Consider the following 15,072-nt stretch of genomic DNA (forward strand, 5'->3'; position numbering starts at 1 on the left):
GACTGTGGACATAGTCAATACCAAACAGCTGGGCGTGCAGGCTGTACACAATGTATAATGAGTCAACAGATGATGCTTTATAATCATAATGACATCATATTATTATGGTGACTGTGACTCCTGTGCCTTTTGCCTTGTGTGGATAGACAGATAATAAAATACCAAACAATTAAAGGGCTTTAAATGATAAAGTTATCACATCTGAACAAAAATGGACTACATCAAAGCAGGATAGAAAGCAGCTTAATCATGGCAGAGGCCTCTTCTGGTAAAAAAAATAAAAAATGTACAGGGGAAGCTGGAAACAATAATGGGCTGACATGAAACATAATCCCCTCTGTCTGCGATTTTATTGGCAGCCCCTCCAAAGAATGGTGGCTCCCCTATTATGACTTAACCCATCAGAATCACAGCACAGCACACACAGAAAAGGCCACCTGATGATAAACACAGCAGACAGCGTCAGAGGCTTTATCTGGTGGCTGCCTGCAGCTCGACACAGGTTCAATTTGGCCCGCAACAATCGATTCTGTCCCTCCTTACCTCTGCTTCAGTTTGGGGGAATAAAAACAGACCTTTCTGTAAGGAGCGGGTCTCAGCTGGTAGGCCATGTCAAGGCAAAGGAGGGAAAAACTATAGGGACACAAACACACCTGGATTGTAGTTGACCATCAAATTGGCATGCATATTTGTTTTTACTTTATCAACTATTTAATGGTAACATTTGTAGAACATTAAAACTAAATAGTTTACATATGTTTATCCTAATCCTACGGCTTTAAGATGGTCAAATTACATTCAAACTCAGCCTCTACTGCATGTTCAGGTACGGCTATGAAACTAAAGCATACATTTTACTTTTAATTGGACAGTATTTTAAAATGTTGTGAAAAAAAGGACTAGCTTTGGCATGCTTATACTGAATGAATGTTACTCATTGAGTAGTGTCAATTTAGTGTAGGTTTCAATTAATTAACATTTCTCTTTTTGAGTCTGTCTTTTCCAAATTCACAATTGGGCCTCATAATATTTTTTTTTTGGCATTTTCAAGCTTTATTTGACGGTAGCCTACAGAGACAGAGAGAGAGGGGGATGCCATGCAGTAAAGATCTACATGTCGGACTGGAACGCGCGACAATTGCAACAAAGTCCGGGGCCAATATGTTACACGCTCAATCCACTACACCACCGGAGCGCCCCATAATACATTTAGTTTGACATGGAGAGAACATGCTGCTCTCACCTTGGGAGAATTCAAAGGAATCCTGAAGGACAGAGAAGATAGTTCTCTTGGTCAATGCAATTGTTTGTAAAGCTATTTTCTGATAACGGCCAGGTTTATTAATTTCATATGTCACTAGTTTATTTATTTCATTTTTAACTGCAATCATTTCAATCAATATAGTCTTGTCCCTGATCTTGTATTTTACTTTAATTGATGTTGAATGTGGTGTATGAGAATTGTGGTTGATTGTGCTTTTTTAATCATGGTGCTGCCTTCTTGGCCAGGTCATTCTTGAAAAAGAGATTTTAATCTCAATTAATTTTTACCTGGCTAAATAAAGGATATTGATTGATTGATTGATTGATGCGGGTAATATTGTCCTCAATAGTGACAGCAAGGCTGCGTCTCTCTATTCGAAGAGAGTATTCTTGTTTTCTGAGCTGAGTGCAAAAGTGTTGAGAATGATTTCAGATTCATTGCATCGGAGGAAAAACACTTTTATTGCAGTGTGCAATATACAACACTCATTTCATGACAATTATTAATAGCCTGTCCAATTTATTTGCAATAGCGACCCTCACTCCAATGAAGGTTGTCCCTCTGATCAGTATGCAGGCGACCTGGCTTCAAATCTTTAATTTCAAATGCAAATGTGGTGCCACTGATTTGAATAATATTTGAATATGGATCACACAGTGTGACTCCATTACACAGAGCTGGTGGAAAAAGGTGGAAAATGCAAATCATCCACATGTAAGAGAAAGGTCATAGTCCGTACCGGTTAGATTAATTTTCGGAATAAGGGAATGCCTTCTAAATTACACTCATTGTATAAAGCCTGAGGACCAAATTATAGACGATCAGCATGATTTACATCATAAAGGCAAACAAACACAGTATGGTCTGTTCTACACAAAGGATTCCGTTTCTGATGTGAAGGTGGGTTTGGTTTGGTGTATACGCAGCACAGGCTCCTATTTGCATCCTTCACTTCAAAACCAACCTTTTTGAAACACTTCAGAAAGAGAGCTTGACACCACTATAGGTGCAATGTTTTTTACAATATAAATACATATGTATAGATACCGGACAATGATTTCATGATAGATATAAGTATGCTCTTTGCAGACCCAAGGACCAAGCACCATATTCATGTTGCAGTGCAGGCAGTGAATGCCTATGTACTTCAATGTCTTAGCTCCTCTGGGGGGAATAAATCGCAGTCGATGGTGGAATCTTCACACATAGCGACATAGCATGCATTAACCGAGAGGGGCACAGGGGGAACCTAGTCCCATGGGCCTTTTAAAATTCCAAACAGCAGCCCTGCAATGCTCTTTTCAGGCTTCTCGATTATATATTGATGACAGCCAATGATAAAAAATTATCCAATTGCGTATCCGAAATCAATTCCTAACCCCAGCTGATGTGCATGGGTTGGAGAAAGCTGCCCAGATACTAATGACAGCATTTGAGACACAGACACGTTTTCTCAAACGTTGGTCAATAGAGGCAAAGAGGAATAGAGAGAAAACCTTTTTAGAGACCTTTTTACCGCAATGACAACCTAGTTGGTAAATGTCCTGTTGCCTTTCTTGGTAATTATTATGTCTGGAATGATGTGCATATGTGTGTGTGATGTGTCTATTTTCCCCCTGGAATGGTGTCGTTTGTGTGCAAATAACCACTAGGATCAACAGAAGTATGACTTGCGCGATGGATAAGAGTTCTAAATGTCTTACCTCCTTATTAAACAAAAATCACTAGTGTTATACTACGTTTTTTTTCAAGATTACTCATCACCGTGACAAATGTATGGAGGTTTGGATAACATTTATTCAGTCTATCTGAAAAAAATACGTATTATAGCGATCATGCCTGTTTTTTGTTGGTAGCAATCATTTGTGCAGGAGGCCTGGCTAAAACAATCTTTGAGAGACACCCAAAGCACATTTCACCAACATGATGCTGAGACAAGAGCATTAGGTCTTCACTTTCATGCTAGTGAAAGTGGATAACAAAAACTCAAAATTAATTTTAATATTTTTTGTCCTATGATCGCAAATTCACAATTTCACCAAATCGTGCAGCACTATTACCACCATGCCTAACAACTTTTCTGGGGGAAACTCTGCATATCAATAAAAACCTATAGGCTGCATGTCATATTAAACACTGTTTTCTCTTTTGCCATAATCATGTTGTGCAGGGGAGCATGTGGCAGAATAGGTCATTATAAGATTACATTTGGATATGAACTGATGTGAAAAGTGAAACAACACGTTGCTGGATTTGAAAAAAAGGAGAACTTAGAGGAACATTTTGAGCTAATACTAAAATGACTATTTAATATTACTTTGATACCTATTTGGCAAGCTTAGCCTTTTTAATACAGATCTCACCACTAAACTGTCACACAAGCACACGACATAAATCCGGAACAAGTTGGCGTATTGTACTGTAGATTATGTTCTTTCAGTCAGTCAATATTAAAAACATCCTTGCACTTGTTATTGTAGCGCTTCAACTGGGCCTTATCTGGAGGGTGCAGGGATCACCTCGGAGAAAACTCAATTTCCTGCTCATTTGTACAGCAATTCTTATCATTATCTTACTTATCAGAATCAGCTGACAGACTTGCTATGACAGGTTTTTTTTTAACCCTTTGCTATACTGACTGGGGTCATTTTCACCTCATCTCACTGGTATTTCATTATGTCATTCTAATTGGTCATGACTTTTTCAATCAATGTGTTCGCCGGTTTTGTTGTTGGGCAATAGCTTTTTAGTTGATTTCTTAAAAGCATGTATCTGCATGGCCTAATCTTACAAGGTTGTTTTAATACACAATGCATGCTATACATACATACAGGTATGTGTGATATGTGATGTCCTCAGGAAATTAATATGTCTAGCATTGTGATAATGTGTCCAGCCAACCCCTTGACACTTGACGTACTGAAAGGTACAGTACCATGGCCCCTATATCTGCAGACTTTGTTGCAAGAATACATTGATAGTTTCATGTGTAATTTTATCAGCAGCCCAGTTGGAAACAGGTTTCACTTAAATTCTGATCATTCAAAATTACTCAACTCAAAACTAATTGAATACATATAAAATGGCAAAACTGGCCTAATTACAATGAACAAAAAATATGGCATGTCAACAAACTCATCATCAACATTTTTAGGAGAAATAAAGTAGACATGACTGTAATTATCACCTTTTACCAGTGAATGCTGCTGTATGATGCGAATGATTTCCAGAAAACCACACATATTTTCTCTTCAACATTGCTGAATACACTACTTCTGTATTGTTCAAATGCTCTGCTGTAAGCGGTGCATTTAGCAATTTCTAATCCTAATACGGATCAAAGGAAGATTTGTGAATGATGTTGCGTCACTTATTTTAAAAGTACATACCTTTGCTATGATTTTGCAGTGACTCTGGATTACCATTGATATCTACTGTATAGTAACTGTTGTGAATCCAGGCTGATTAGCTGTCCTCCTCCACAAATGAGCGGCAAGCTACACACTTTTCAGAGCCACTGTTCAGACCAACATGGAGGTGTTTATTTATTAATGATAATAGTGTTTCAGTATTCTGTGTCCTGATATTTTTACTTTTTAAAGCTGGGGTATATGATTTGGGAGAACATAGCAGTTAGAGAGATATAGATTTGAATCCAAATACCTCAACCGCTCCACTTGTGTTCTCTCTGGTCCCTCCCTGACACACTCTACCTGCTGTAGCTCCTCCCTCCGAACGAAAGTTATGCACATTAATGTCTTTTCAACTGGTGTCTTTCCCGGTCTTTCCTCCTATCCTTGCTGTCTTAGCGGTGTAAGCAGTTGTTGTTAAACTGGATATAGGACATTTAGGGGCCGTTGATTGTAGACATTGCTGTTTGTTGGCTGCCATGATGAAATGGGCAATGCATTTTAAAGAAGGTCAATGACCTTTTAAAGGAGAAGTCACTGTATTCCATTAGACAAGACTTTACACTTGACAGTGTTTGAAATATCTGAGTACATATGACATTGTTTGAATACAGGTTACACACACAGAAAAAGTGAGGTTTTAAATGAAAGTTTGTCACTCAACTATTGATTAATTTGGATAAAACTACGACCTAGTTAAGTTAGTGCAGAAAAAAAGTGTTGCATTTGAAATGGAGCTTCCTTGTTCACCTTAGCTCATGGAACACTCCCAGCATTGGAAAATGCTCTAGTGTGACAGGCAGAATTTCCAGGCTGGCAAACAGCATTATTCTCATTCCTGGTCCCATTGTCAGCTTTCATTGAAATCTGCTGTCACGGACTGTAGCCTGATGCTAAGCAGGGCTGCTGGCCTCCCTGCATGTGTCTATCTCTGTCTACATTCACACTGGCTGGGCAAAGTGGTGATGTAAGAAATCACAGGTGCAGGGAAAGAAAGATGGACGGGATGGGTTAAAAAAAAGATGACAAAGAAAGACAATAGTTGTTTAGGTCTCACAATGAACTCCTCATCGTCCATGAATTGAGGAAAGGGGGAAAAAAACAACTCTCTAGAGCACATCACTCATCCGGAGCTGGTAGTTCTAGACAGGTTGGTTTCCTGTTCCTAATATTCTTGGTGACAGACTGTCCATTTAAACTGCTGGCCCCGCTGATCCCGCTCTATCACTTTCAGGGGCCAGGGACCGGTACACCTTAAACAACTGTGAGGAAATTGTTTCTGTTAACTAATAGTCATGTGTACCTGATGTTCTAAAATGATTCCCCGTCTTTTGTTAGCTATGTTTTAAAAACCATCTAATCGTGTGAATCTTCATGTGAAGCAGTGGATGAAATGTCCACTCAAACCAAACAGGAAACTGGGTCTCAGGACTCCAACGTCTGTCATTGTTTGTGAGTTACTGAAGACAGCACCTTCAATAATTCAAGCACCCTTTGCCAAATTCTTTTGATGTATAAATGATAAGTTTCAACAACAACAAAACAATTCCAAAGAGTTTGCTTAGTGCTTGGGAACTGAAACACAACAAATGATGGGTGGAAAAGGTGCAGACCTAGCACAGGCAGGACAGGACACTCAAATTTAAACACAACGCACTATCAATAAAAGCACTTCAGAGTTGTGCGAGTGTGACTGCCAGAAAACTCAAACGTAAAGCCCAGTTCAGACCAAAGATTCGCCTTGCAACTGCTTGCAACTCACAACTCCTTGCGACGAGACGGTTGAGACGTTCTAAAACTGGACCTTGCGATTTGACATGTTGAATCTTCTGTGACGCCTTGCAACGGCTTGCAACGCGCTGTAACGAGCAGTTCACACCGCTGCGATTTCTCCCCTGCGACGTTCTAAAACCGTGTCGTCGCAAGCAGTTGCAAGGCGAATCTTTGGTCTGAACTGGGCTTAATAAAATGGAGGAAAATGGAACTTGCATCCACCACGCCGAGTCACTACTAAAGCGGTGTGCAGATGTTACCCAAAATAAACCATATTTTATCCATTGAAACCTTTTCCCTTTTCTGGTATCAATCAAAGTTTTAGACCGCAGTGTATCGTTAATTAACGGATTAATCACACGAATAAAACGCGCCCGGTGTGCAAAGGCCTTTAGTCACACTGATTTAGCATTGATGACGTTGTTCAAAAGTTTTACTTTTCAAAGTTAGTTGGGAAAAACTTGGGAAATAACAGGCTAAAAAAAAAATTATAATAATTTAGGAAATTATATTGTATGTTTAATGCGACCATCTGACTGGGTAATTATTATTATTAATTTTTTTTAAGATATTTTTTTGGCATTTTTAAGCTTTTATTGATAGTGTAGAGACAGAGTTGAAATGGGGCAGAGAGGGGAGTGACATGCAGAGAACGACCGCGGGCTGGAATCGAACCCGGGTCCGCTGCTGGCCGAGGCCCATGGGGGGGACACCCTACCAACTGAGCTAAGGGCGCCCCCTTGACTGGGTAATTTGTCTTGATTTGTAACAATCAGATGCTTTTTGACATTGTATCCTATTGACAAGTAACTTTGATTTTTTGCCCTATTTCTTCCTTGCAGACATTCTTAATCTCACTGGATGAGAAGCACCAGTGAGCTGCAATCCTGTGGTCGTCCACAGATTGTCAAGGGTTTGAATCCAGGCTTTGACTGAGCCTTTAAATACATATACCTGTAGAGGCAAAGCCACTCTACTGTTGTCTTTGGTGGGCAACCTGGCCAAGTTTACGCAAGTTAATGAACTCCCTTTAGGTGAATCTCCCCAAAGTTTGTGCACTGGAGAATGTTTTGTCCTGTTCATAATTCAATGAGGTAATGAACCTTGAATTTACTGCTGGAAGCATAACAATGGCATGTGATCGTGTTACATGTGAGAAAAAAAACTAAAACTGCATGCCTTCAAAAATATCCCAATTTATGAAACTGTCTATAGGTTTACACACACACACAAATTGCACTCTATACATTGCAATACACTTGAAATACTGCACATCCTTGAGCCCTGTACCACACCCTGTTAACTCCTGTGATTAAATGGCAAATGGAATTCCCATTGAGAATATTAATATGCACCTAAATCAGATTGTCATTCAATTACTTCTGGGGGAGACTGGAAAAGTTTGACTACAAATCTAAGAAGGGAAACTTCACTGAGTGTGAAATAGATTTTCTTTCTTTTTCTTTTTTTTTCTCCAAGGGTGACATGGTCTTTGTTGGTGTTATTGGTAGCAATCAATCATTGTGCCCAATTCTTCAAGTGGTTGCAAATCAAATAAGTAGTAAAATCTGTTAATCCAGAGATCCAAAACAGAGAGCCAAATCAAATTGAAATCTAAAAGAATTTGCCAGATATTAATATTAAATATCTGGTGCAAAACTGTGTAAAGTGTATTTCTGTTTGTAATGTGGGTATGTCTGTCTATCATTCGATAACTTCGCCAGCCATTTCATATGATCTACTCCACACTTGGCGGGTGTGTTGCAGAGGGACCCAAGGGAGTTCAGTGCCCGTTGTGAACTTGTTTTGATCAGATGTTCTGTAGAAAACTGCGTAACAAACACTGTAAAGTCGGCTGGACTTTGGTGCAAAGAGGTACTAAAGAAACAGTTCAAGTAGAGGTGTTTCAAATCCAAGTGGCAGCCTGCACGTGAACATAAAGAGAATGCGCCTCTACTGTAGTTATTGATAAATGCAAAATCAAAAGCATGTGCCAACTGGGCACTGAACAAGTCATCATGACATAACATGTTTCTGTAAGACACATGGGAACATTGCTACCATACTACACAAGTTACTACACTATTGGCAATACTCTAACTTAGGTAAATCCATTTCTGCATTTATGCGTCTAGTTTTATAAAATAAAATGAGCAAGGTGCCGAATACAGCTTGCGTATATGTGTGTGTGTGTGTGTGTGTGTTTTATGGTACACAACATTTTGAAACCCTGGTAATGACATTCTCTTAAAACCCACCAACAGCATGTTTTCCTTCTGGACTGTATGTATTTTCTACAATATGTTTGATAGATACTATTTATGAAAAGCAAGATAAAAGAAGAACATTAAATCAATCTTATAAGTAGGGCGCGTCTCTTAACAGTTAATAGCTCTCATTATCACAAACAGTATGTTTTCATATAATGGCTAATAATAGCACTAATGAGATGGATGCTGACTTTTGTTTATGCACAGCCCAGCTGCTACATTCATAATGTTTGCAAAACTTAAATATATTTCTGGGTTGGTCATGACATCCTCTGCCTAATTCTTTTTTTTTTTTTTTTAATTTTGTGTCAAGTCAGTTTGCATCAGCTGTGACGTGACATATTTTTCTATATATATATAAACAAATAGAACATGCATTTGTTCAGCCATTGCAGCAGGAATTGAATGTGTGGTAATGGGTTTGACCATTCTTCCCTAAGCTTCTGCAGCTGATTTTAGTAAGGGACCCTCTCTCTGCACTGACACGAGAGAATAACTTTCTCAACCGCCTGATTTGCCGCAACTCTATTGAAACCAAAAAGACAAATGATCCTTTCTGTGTTACACCACCAATCCAGAAAGGCATTCTGTCTACTACGTAACACAGAGCCAAGCACTGATAGGATTTGAAATGGGAAATGGGCACTGCTTTATTATGCTGCAGTGCCTTCAAATGAATGTGGATAATAGATATATTCACGGCGGTATTAATATCCTCTGAGTTCATCTTTTTTCTTCTGTCCTCGTTCTCAGTTTTTTTTCTCTCTCAGGCTCAGAAGTACTTTGCCCTTGGCTATGCCTTACACCAAATAGATTTATGAGAACATTTGTGTCATATTTCCTCTTTTTTTCCAGAATTGTCAAGACAGATTGTCAGTGCACCACTGATTGAGTGGAATCACCACACAGACTCAGTTCCCATTGTCAGGCCCAACGCATTCATCTCTGGGGGGAGGGGGGCAAACTGGCCAATGACACTTCTCTCAAGACTTTGCCGCTGCTATTAAGATGAGGTCAGGGGTATGAACATCGAGGATTTTATGACTACATTCAAAATAATTACAATTTCAACATCAAATACATATATGGATGCATGTTTAATATCTACCCTGACGTTATATTGTTCAATGGCACTCACTAATATTCAACAACTAGCTCAAATTATTTCGCTCCCGTGAAATTGTGTATACGTTGCTTGGCAACGCCCTCCCGCCCGCCTATCTCTCCCTTTTAGCTTTTCTTCATTGCATTTTCTTTTTTTTCTTTGATGGTTCAGCCCCGTTATCAGTCATTATGACGACAAACAACTGTCTCAAACAAGGCTCCCGCTCCCCTTCCCTCACCTGGAGGGATATGCTTCTCAAATCGCGTTGCTGAGCCACACTGAAATCTACGACCAATACGGATATGTGACCATAGAGCATGCACACGTGAACCGAAAATCGGACTGGGTGTGCGACCAGACCAAACGCAGTAATAAAAACTATATGAAAACTTCTTTCTTTGCACTGATGGTCTCGTTTGCTGTTAAAGGTAATTTATGATTATGAGAGAAAACATGAGGCCGTTTAAAATATAATTAAATGTTACTCGGAGTTGCTTTAATGCAGGGTGTACAGTATATCTTTATCAACTCCAGCTAGGAGTGGTGAATATGTGCTGCTGGCTCTGACCAGTCATTTTGGGGGGAAGGATAGGTGAATAAAAAGAGCAATTTCAATGAGTATACCTTAGCCCCTTTGAGCTATTTGAAATCTTTCTTCACTTCACACGATGCCATAGTGGCAGGAGAGGGTATCGATCCTCTGATCAGACAGATATGAAGCTGCCAGTGGTAGTAGTTTGGATACGAGGCCAAGGTTCAGTATGGTATAAAAATAGGGCTACTGATTGGCTCCCTGGTTATAAAAAATAAAAATAATGTGTCAGAATTCAAACACATTTGAGCCTGTATCTATAAAGCACCTATAATTGATTCAAGTGAGTGTTCATAAACATATTGCAGTCTTCTTGCTATGTAATAGTAGTGCAAGTGAAGAGAAATAGAAAAAAAAATAGATTTCCTGCTACATAAAGCAACGTGTCCACAGTGCATTGATAAAAGAATGACCCTTCTCTTTTCCAGGTCCCATCTGAAAACATCTGCAGCCTGCTGCCTTGGTCTCCTTCCATAATCATGTGAATTTTAATCAACAATGACCTTGATACAGGTAGGCTTTGATAATGGCTGAGTCCTATGAGAGATGAGTAGTCTCCTAAGGGAACAGCTTTGTGCTGGACTTACCTTAGTTATGGTTAACCTCTAGCATCCATTATGACACTCACTTCCTCTGCTCCAAGGCTACTACATGGGCATACTGATTTCTGATGTAAAATACCGACCAAATCATCTTGTTTTGGGTAACTTTTGGTTCTTAAAATAAATACATAAAAGCTGTTCCCAGTACTTGAACAACAGTTATGTGTGTGTAGCTATCAACAAGGCAATGCAGTCAGAGGTAAGGGTTAATTTAATTAAATGGTAATGATCAAAATGCTACTTGATTGCAATGACCTAAGTTCTCCACACTGTATCAGGCTCAACACATGACCTGTGGTCATTACCTAATGAAGCCTAATCAATGGAACACGTTTTATGAAATTAATAATAATAAAACATAACCCATCATCTAAATATTCAAAACATATTGAAATTGATATTTTTCACAATGAAAAAATACATAAAATAAAGATACTATTTCCAGATAAGCAATCCCATTTCTCAGATGAATAATTCTGCTGGAGGAGGAAAAGTCTGAAGTGGCCAATCAAGGCATGGGAAATCATGGTTTCCAAGGGAAATTAAACAGGCCGTATTGCACGTATCAATGAGGTGCATTGATTGTACAACTTGCCACCATTAGATTGCAAAGTTGACAATGTGTGCCTCAGACAATCAACATAAATCACATGCTTGGATGACAGGCATCTCACCAACATGGAGATATTGTTATTCATTCACCAGTAAGAAGATGAAGCCCTTTTTTCTGAACTCTTATGTCTTGTTTGTTTGTTTTTGATGTCATTTTAGTATATTGGTCAATTAACGGCTTTATGCAGTCCAAGTGTATACATCTATTTCAGTTGATATTAGTAATATACAGCCCATAGAGGAGTGGCTGTTGCCATGGTAACAGCTAATGAATTTCAAAATAAAGACATTTTGAAAATATGGATGTTTATATGAATAAATAATAAAAGTGTAGCATTTACTACTCTTCAAAACATAAATCTGGTTCGATTGGGGGGAAACAAATCTGGACTTTAAAGTCACTAGGCTGTAATTTGGAGGGAAATTGTTCCAGACGGAGAAAACATGAAGACAAAAAAGAGGGGGTTATGTTAAGAAATATAGCAATGTGAGGAGGCTATCAAGCCTATAGTAGTATCTTTTGAGAAGAGACCAAATGCTTGTAAAGATCTGGAGAGAGTGGCAAGTATCTACAAGAAATTAAAGCTTTTCAAAGACATAGAGAGGGCCAATGCATGTCATCACTACTATCCTTTGTGCCTCAAAATAAATCAAATCAAATGGAAGGCTGATCAGCAACTATTTTAGCTTGTAATTTTATATATATATATTATTTATTTTTTTAAATGCTTAAGACAAAGTTAAACATTTTGAATAAAACATAAGAGTGGCAAAACAATAAATACAACATATTTGAAAGAGTAAACATATTTTAAAACAAGACCATTGGCCTATTTACAAATGTTAACCCCTCCTCCTCTAATTCAACTCACAAGCCGTGTTAGCACTTTGAAATGGTCTAAATTTAAACAGGAAGTTTCTTTCACTGTGACAATATTCTATTGAACATCCTGTTTAATTTTATGCGATGATCAATGAAAGAAGATAAGCGTTGTGTAAACGTTTTTTAACATCCCGACCCACTTTTATAGTTCCGGAAGGCTTTGTGCATGATAAAGTTATTTACTGATCTGAGTCAATTAAGTGGCATTTCCTTCATTTCCATGAAATGACAAAGTTGATATAATTCAAAATGCCTGCATATAGACATCTAAATATATACAGCTCATAAAGACCATTCAGTCTACTTATAAAATGGCTGGCAGCCTCAGTCAAGTGCATAATTAAATGAATTAGATTAAATAACCAATTACGAGACTAACAAAGTAAATAAGCCTGCGGGGATTCCACCAAATGCCTGAGAATAGAATTAGAGTGGAATTAGTTTATTGACAGGCTGAATGACAGTGCGGTCGGACAAACGCATCTATTCCTGTCACAAAGAAGGACTTCTAGCCGTGGTCAAGGGATGCAATACATGTTGAAATTGGTTAAAAATAATCAGAAATAAATAAATTAATATTGTGCAGGCTGAAAAATAAAACAAAAACAATATATTCACCTTGGCCTTCTCAAGACACTTTTAATTGCTGTTTTTAATGTACTGTACATGTTCGGCACTATGATATGCAATGGTCTTGGGCATAAGAGACAGAGAGAGAGACATACCTTTGCTGGCACTCTCCACATGCTCTAGTTCATCTGGAAACCTTGAAATCACTTGGTGACTATCTTCACACCGCTCAGCCAGGAAATGAAGAAGTGTGGTGTTCTGACCGATGGATTTAGTGTCTCGGAGCTGAAAATAAAAAATAAAAAAAATATTAAGCAATACTTTTTACACTCAGGGGTTCTTTGTTGTTCTCCCAAGGCTTTCAGTCAATCGTTACACTGTCAAAATAAAAGCAAAAATGAATTAAGTTCAATTCCAACAGATGTAATATGTTTTTGTGATATTAATTTAACCTTCCCTGTAAATGTTTTTCAGAGGCAACAAGTACATGGCAGGGATAAGTAAAAACTACAAGTTAATTGTTAAAATCTGAGACATACCCGATTGTCTCCGATACAGCCACGATACATTATAAAAACACATACTGATGAGAGCTTGCTTAGATGGCATCTAATTACAGATGATAAAAACAAACTAACACACACACCCAGAGTACTTACACGTACAATAATATCACACTAATAACACAGTGGGGCAGGGATGTTTGAATACAAGTATGATACTGTGCTTGCCAGGAGTGTGTGTGTGTGTGTGTGTGTGTGTGTGTGTGTGTGTGTGTGTGTGTGTGTGTGTGTGTGTGTGTGGGGGTGTTCATACAAAGAAGCCTCCAAAACAGTACATAGGACCTGTTCCATATTCATTCCCCACCGTGATTGCCATGCTGTTTCAGTGGCATGCTGGGACAAATACTTATCACAAACTACCTCTGTGTACTCATACTGATAATATCCGGTCTGTACACAGCCTGCAGTTGGACATGCCCACACGTGTGCACAAACAAATGCACATGTGTACACACGCTCAAACATTAAGGCAACAGTGAACTGCAACAATTACAGGCAATCAGACATACAAACACAAAAACAAACGTGTGTGCAAACTTTCGTTAGATGAGGATCAATCAGTTGCTCAAATTGGGTAATCGCGATTTGATTTCTGGATCTTAAAATTGAATTTGGTTGCTGTCATTACAACAAAATAAACTGCATCTCTGGTATGCTGGTGTCATTAGCCAACTATTATTAGTACTATGTTATAGAATATAAGGTAACTTGGGCAAACAAATAATATTATTATTATTATTATTATTATTATTATTATTATTATTATTATTATTATTATTATTATTATTATTATTATTATTATTATTATTATTATTATTATTATTATTAATAATAATAATAATAACATTCATCATTTAAGCATTAGTGAGTGTTAAAAATAAACATTTAATGAACAATACTTCTAAATAATGTGGTAGAGTTAACCGTATTCGTTACTATATTGTGGCATATTGTCCATGGCTTCACTGATACAATGTGCTAATGCTGTATAGTGATATTTTAAACTGAACTAATATTTTAAACTGAACTAATATAGTGTTAAAAATAAACATTTAATGAACAATACTTCTAAATAATGTGGTAGAGTTAACCGTATTTGTTACTATATTGTGGCACATTGTCCATGGCTTCACTGATACAATGTGCTAATGCTGTATAGTGATATTTTAAACTGAACTAATATAGTGTCCATACAGAGGAGGAGAATGGGCACACTGTTGGGACAGAAACTGGAAACATATTAGCATTGTGAGGTGAATATGATCACATGATTAACCTGGAACAAGTGCACACAGCACATGCATATTCACTAATTCATAAACAGACCACTCTAACCTCTCTATCCAAACCTGCACTTGATGAATAATATAATCATGTGTACGGTATAATCAGTTCATATCATTTTAAATTTGAATTTTAAACAAAGTC

At 37.9% G+C, this 15,072-nt stretch overlaps 1 protein-coding gene across 5 annotated transcripts in view; it reads right to left on the minus strand.

The window, feature by feature from the left end:
- diaph2 (diaphanous-related formin 2) overlaps positions 1-15,072 on the minus strand; it is a 357,664-nt gene that overhangs the window by 114,750 nt on the left and 227,842 nt on the right. For all 5 annotated transcript variants that reach the window (XM_080035789.1, XM_080035788.1, XM_080035790.1 and 2 more), the window contains one exon: positions 13,237-13,366. In XM_080035789.1, the coding sequence (XP_079891915.1) occupies positions 13,237-13,366 (130 nt within the window). The remainder of the gene's footprint in view (positions 1-13,236; positions 13,367-15,072) is intronic.

Source organism: Ammodytes marinus, assembly GCF_949987685.1.
Source record: "Ammodytes marinus genome assembly, chromosome: 10".
In the NCBI taxonomy this organism is placed as follows: Eukaryota; Metazoa; Chordata; class Actinopteri; order Uranoscopiformes; family Ammodytidae; genus Ammodytes; species Ammodytes marinus.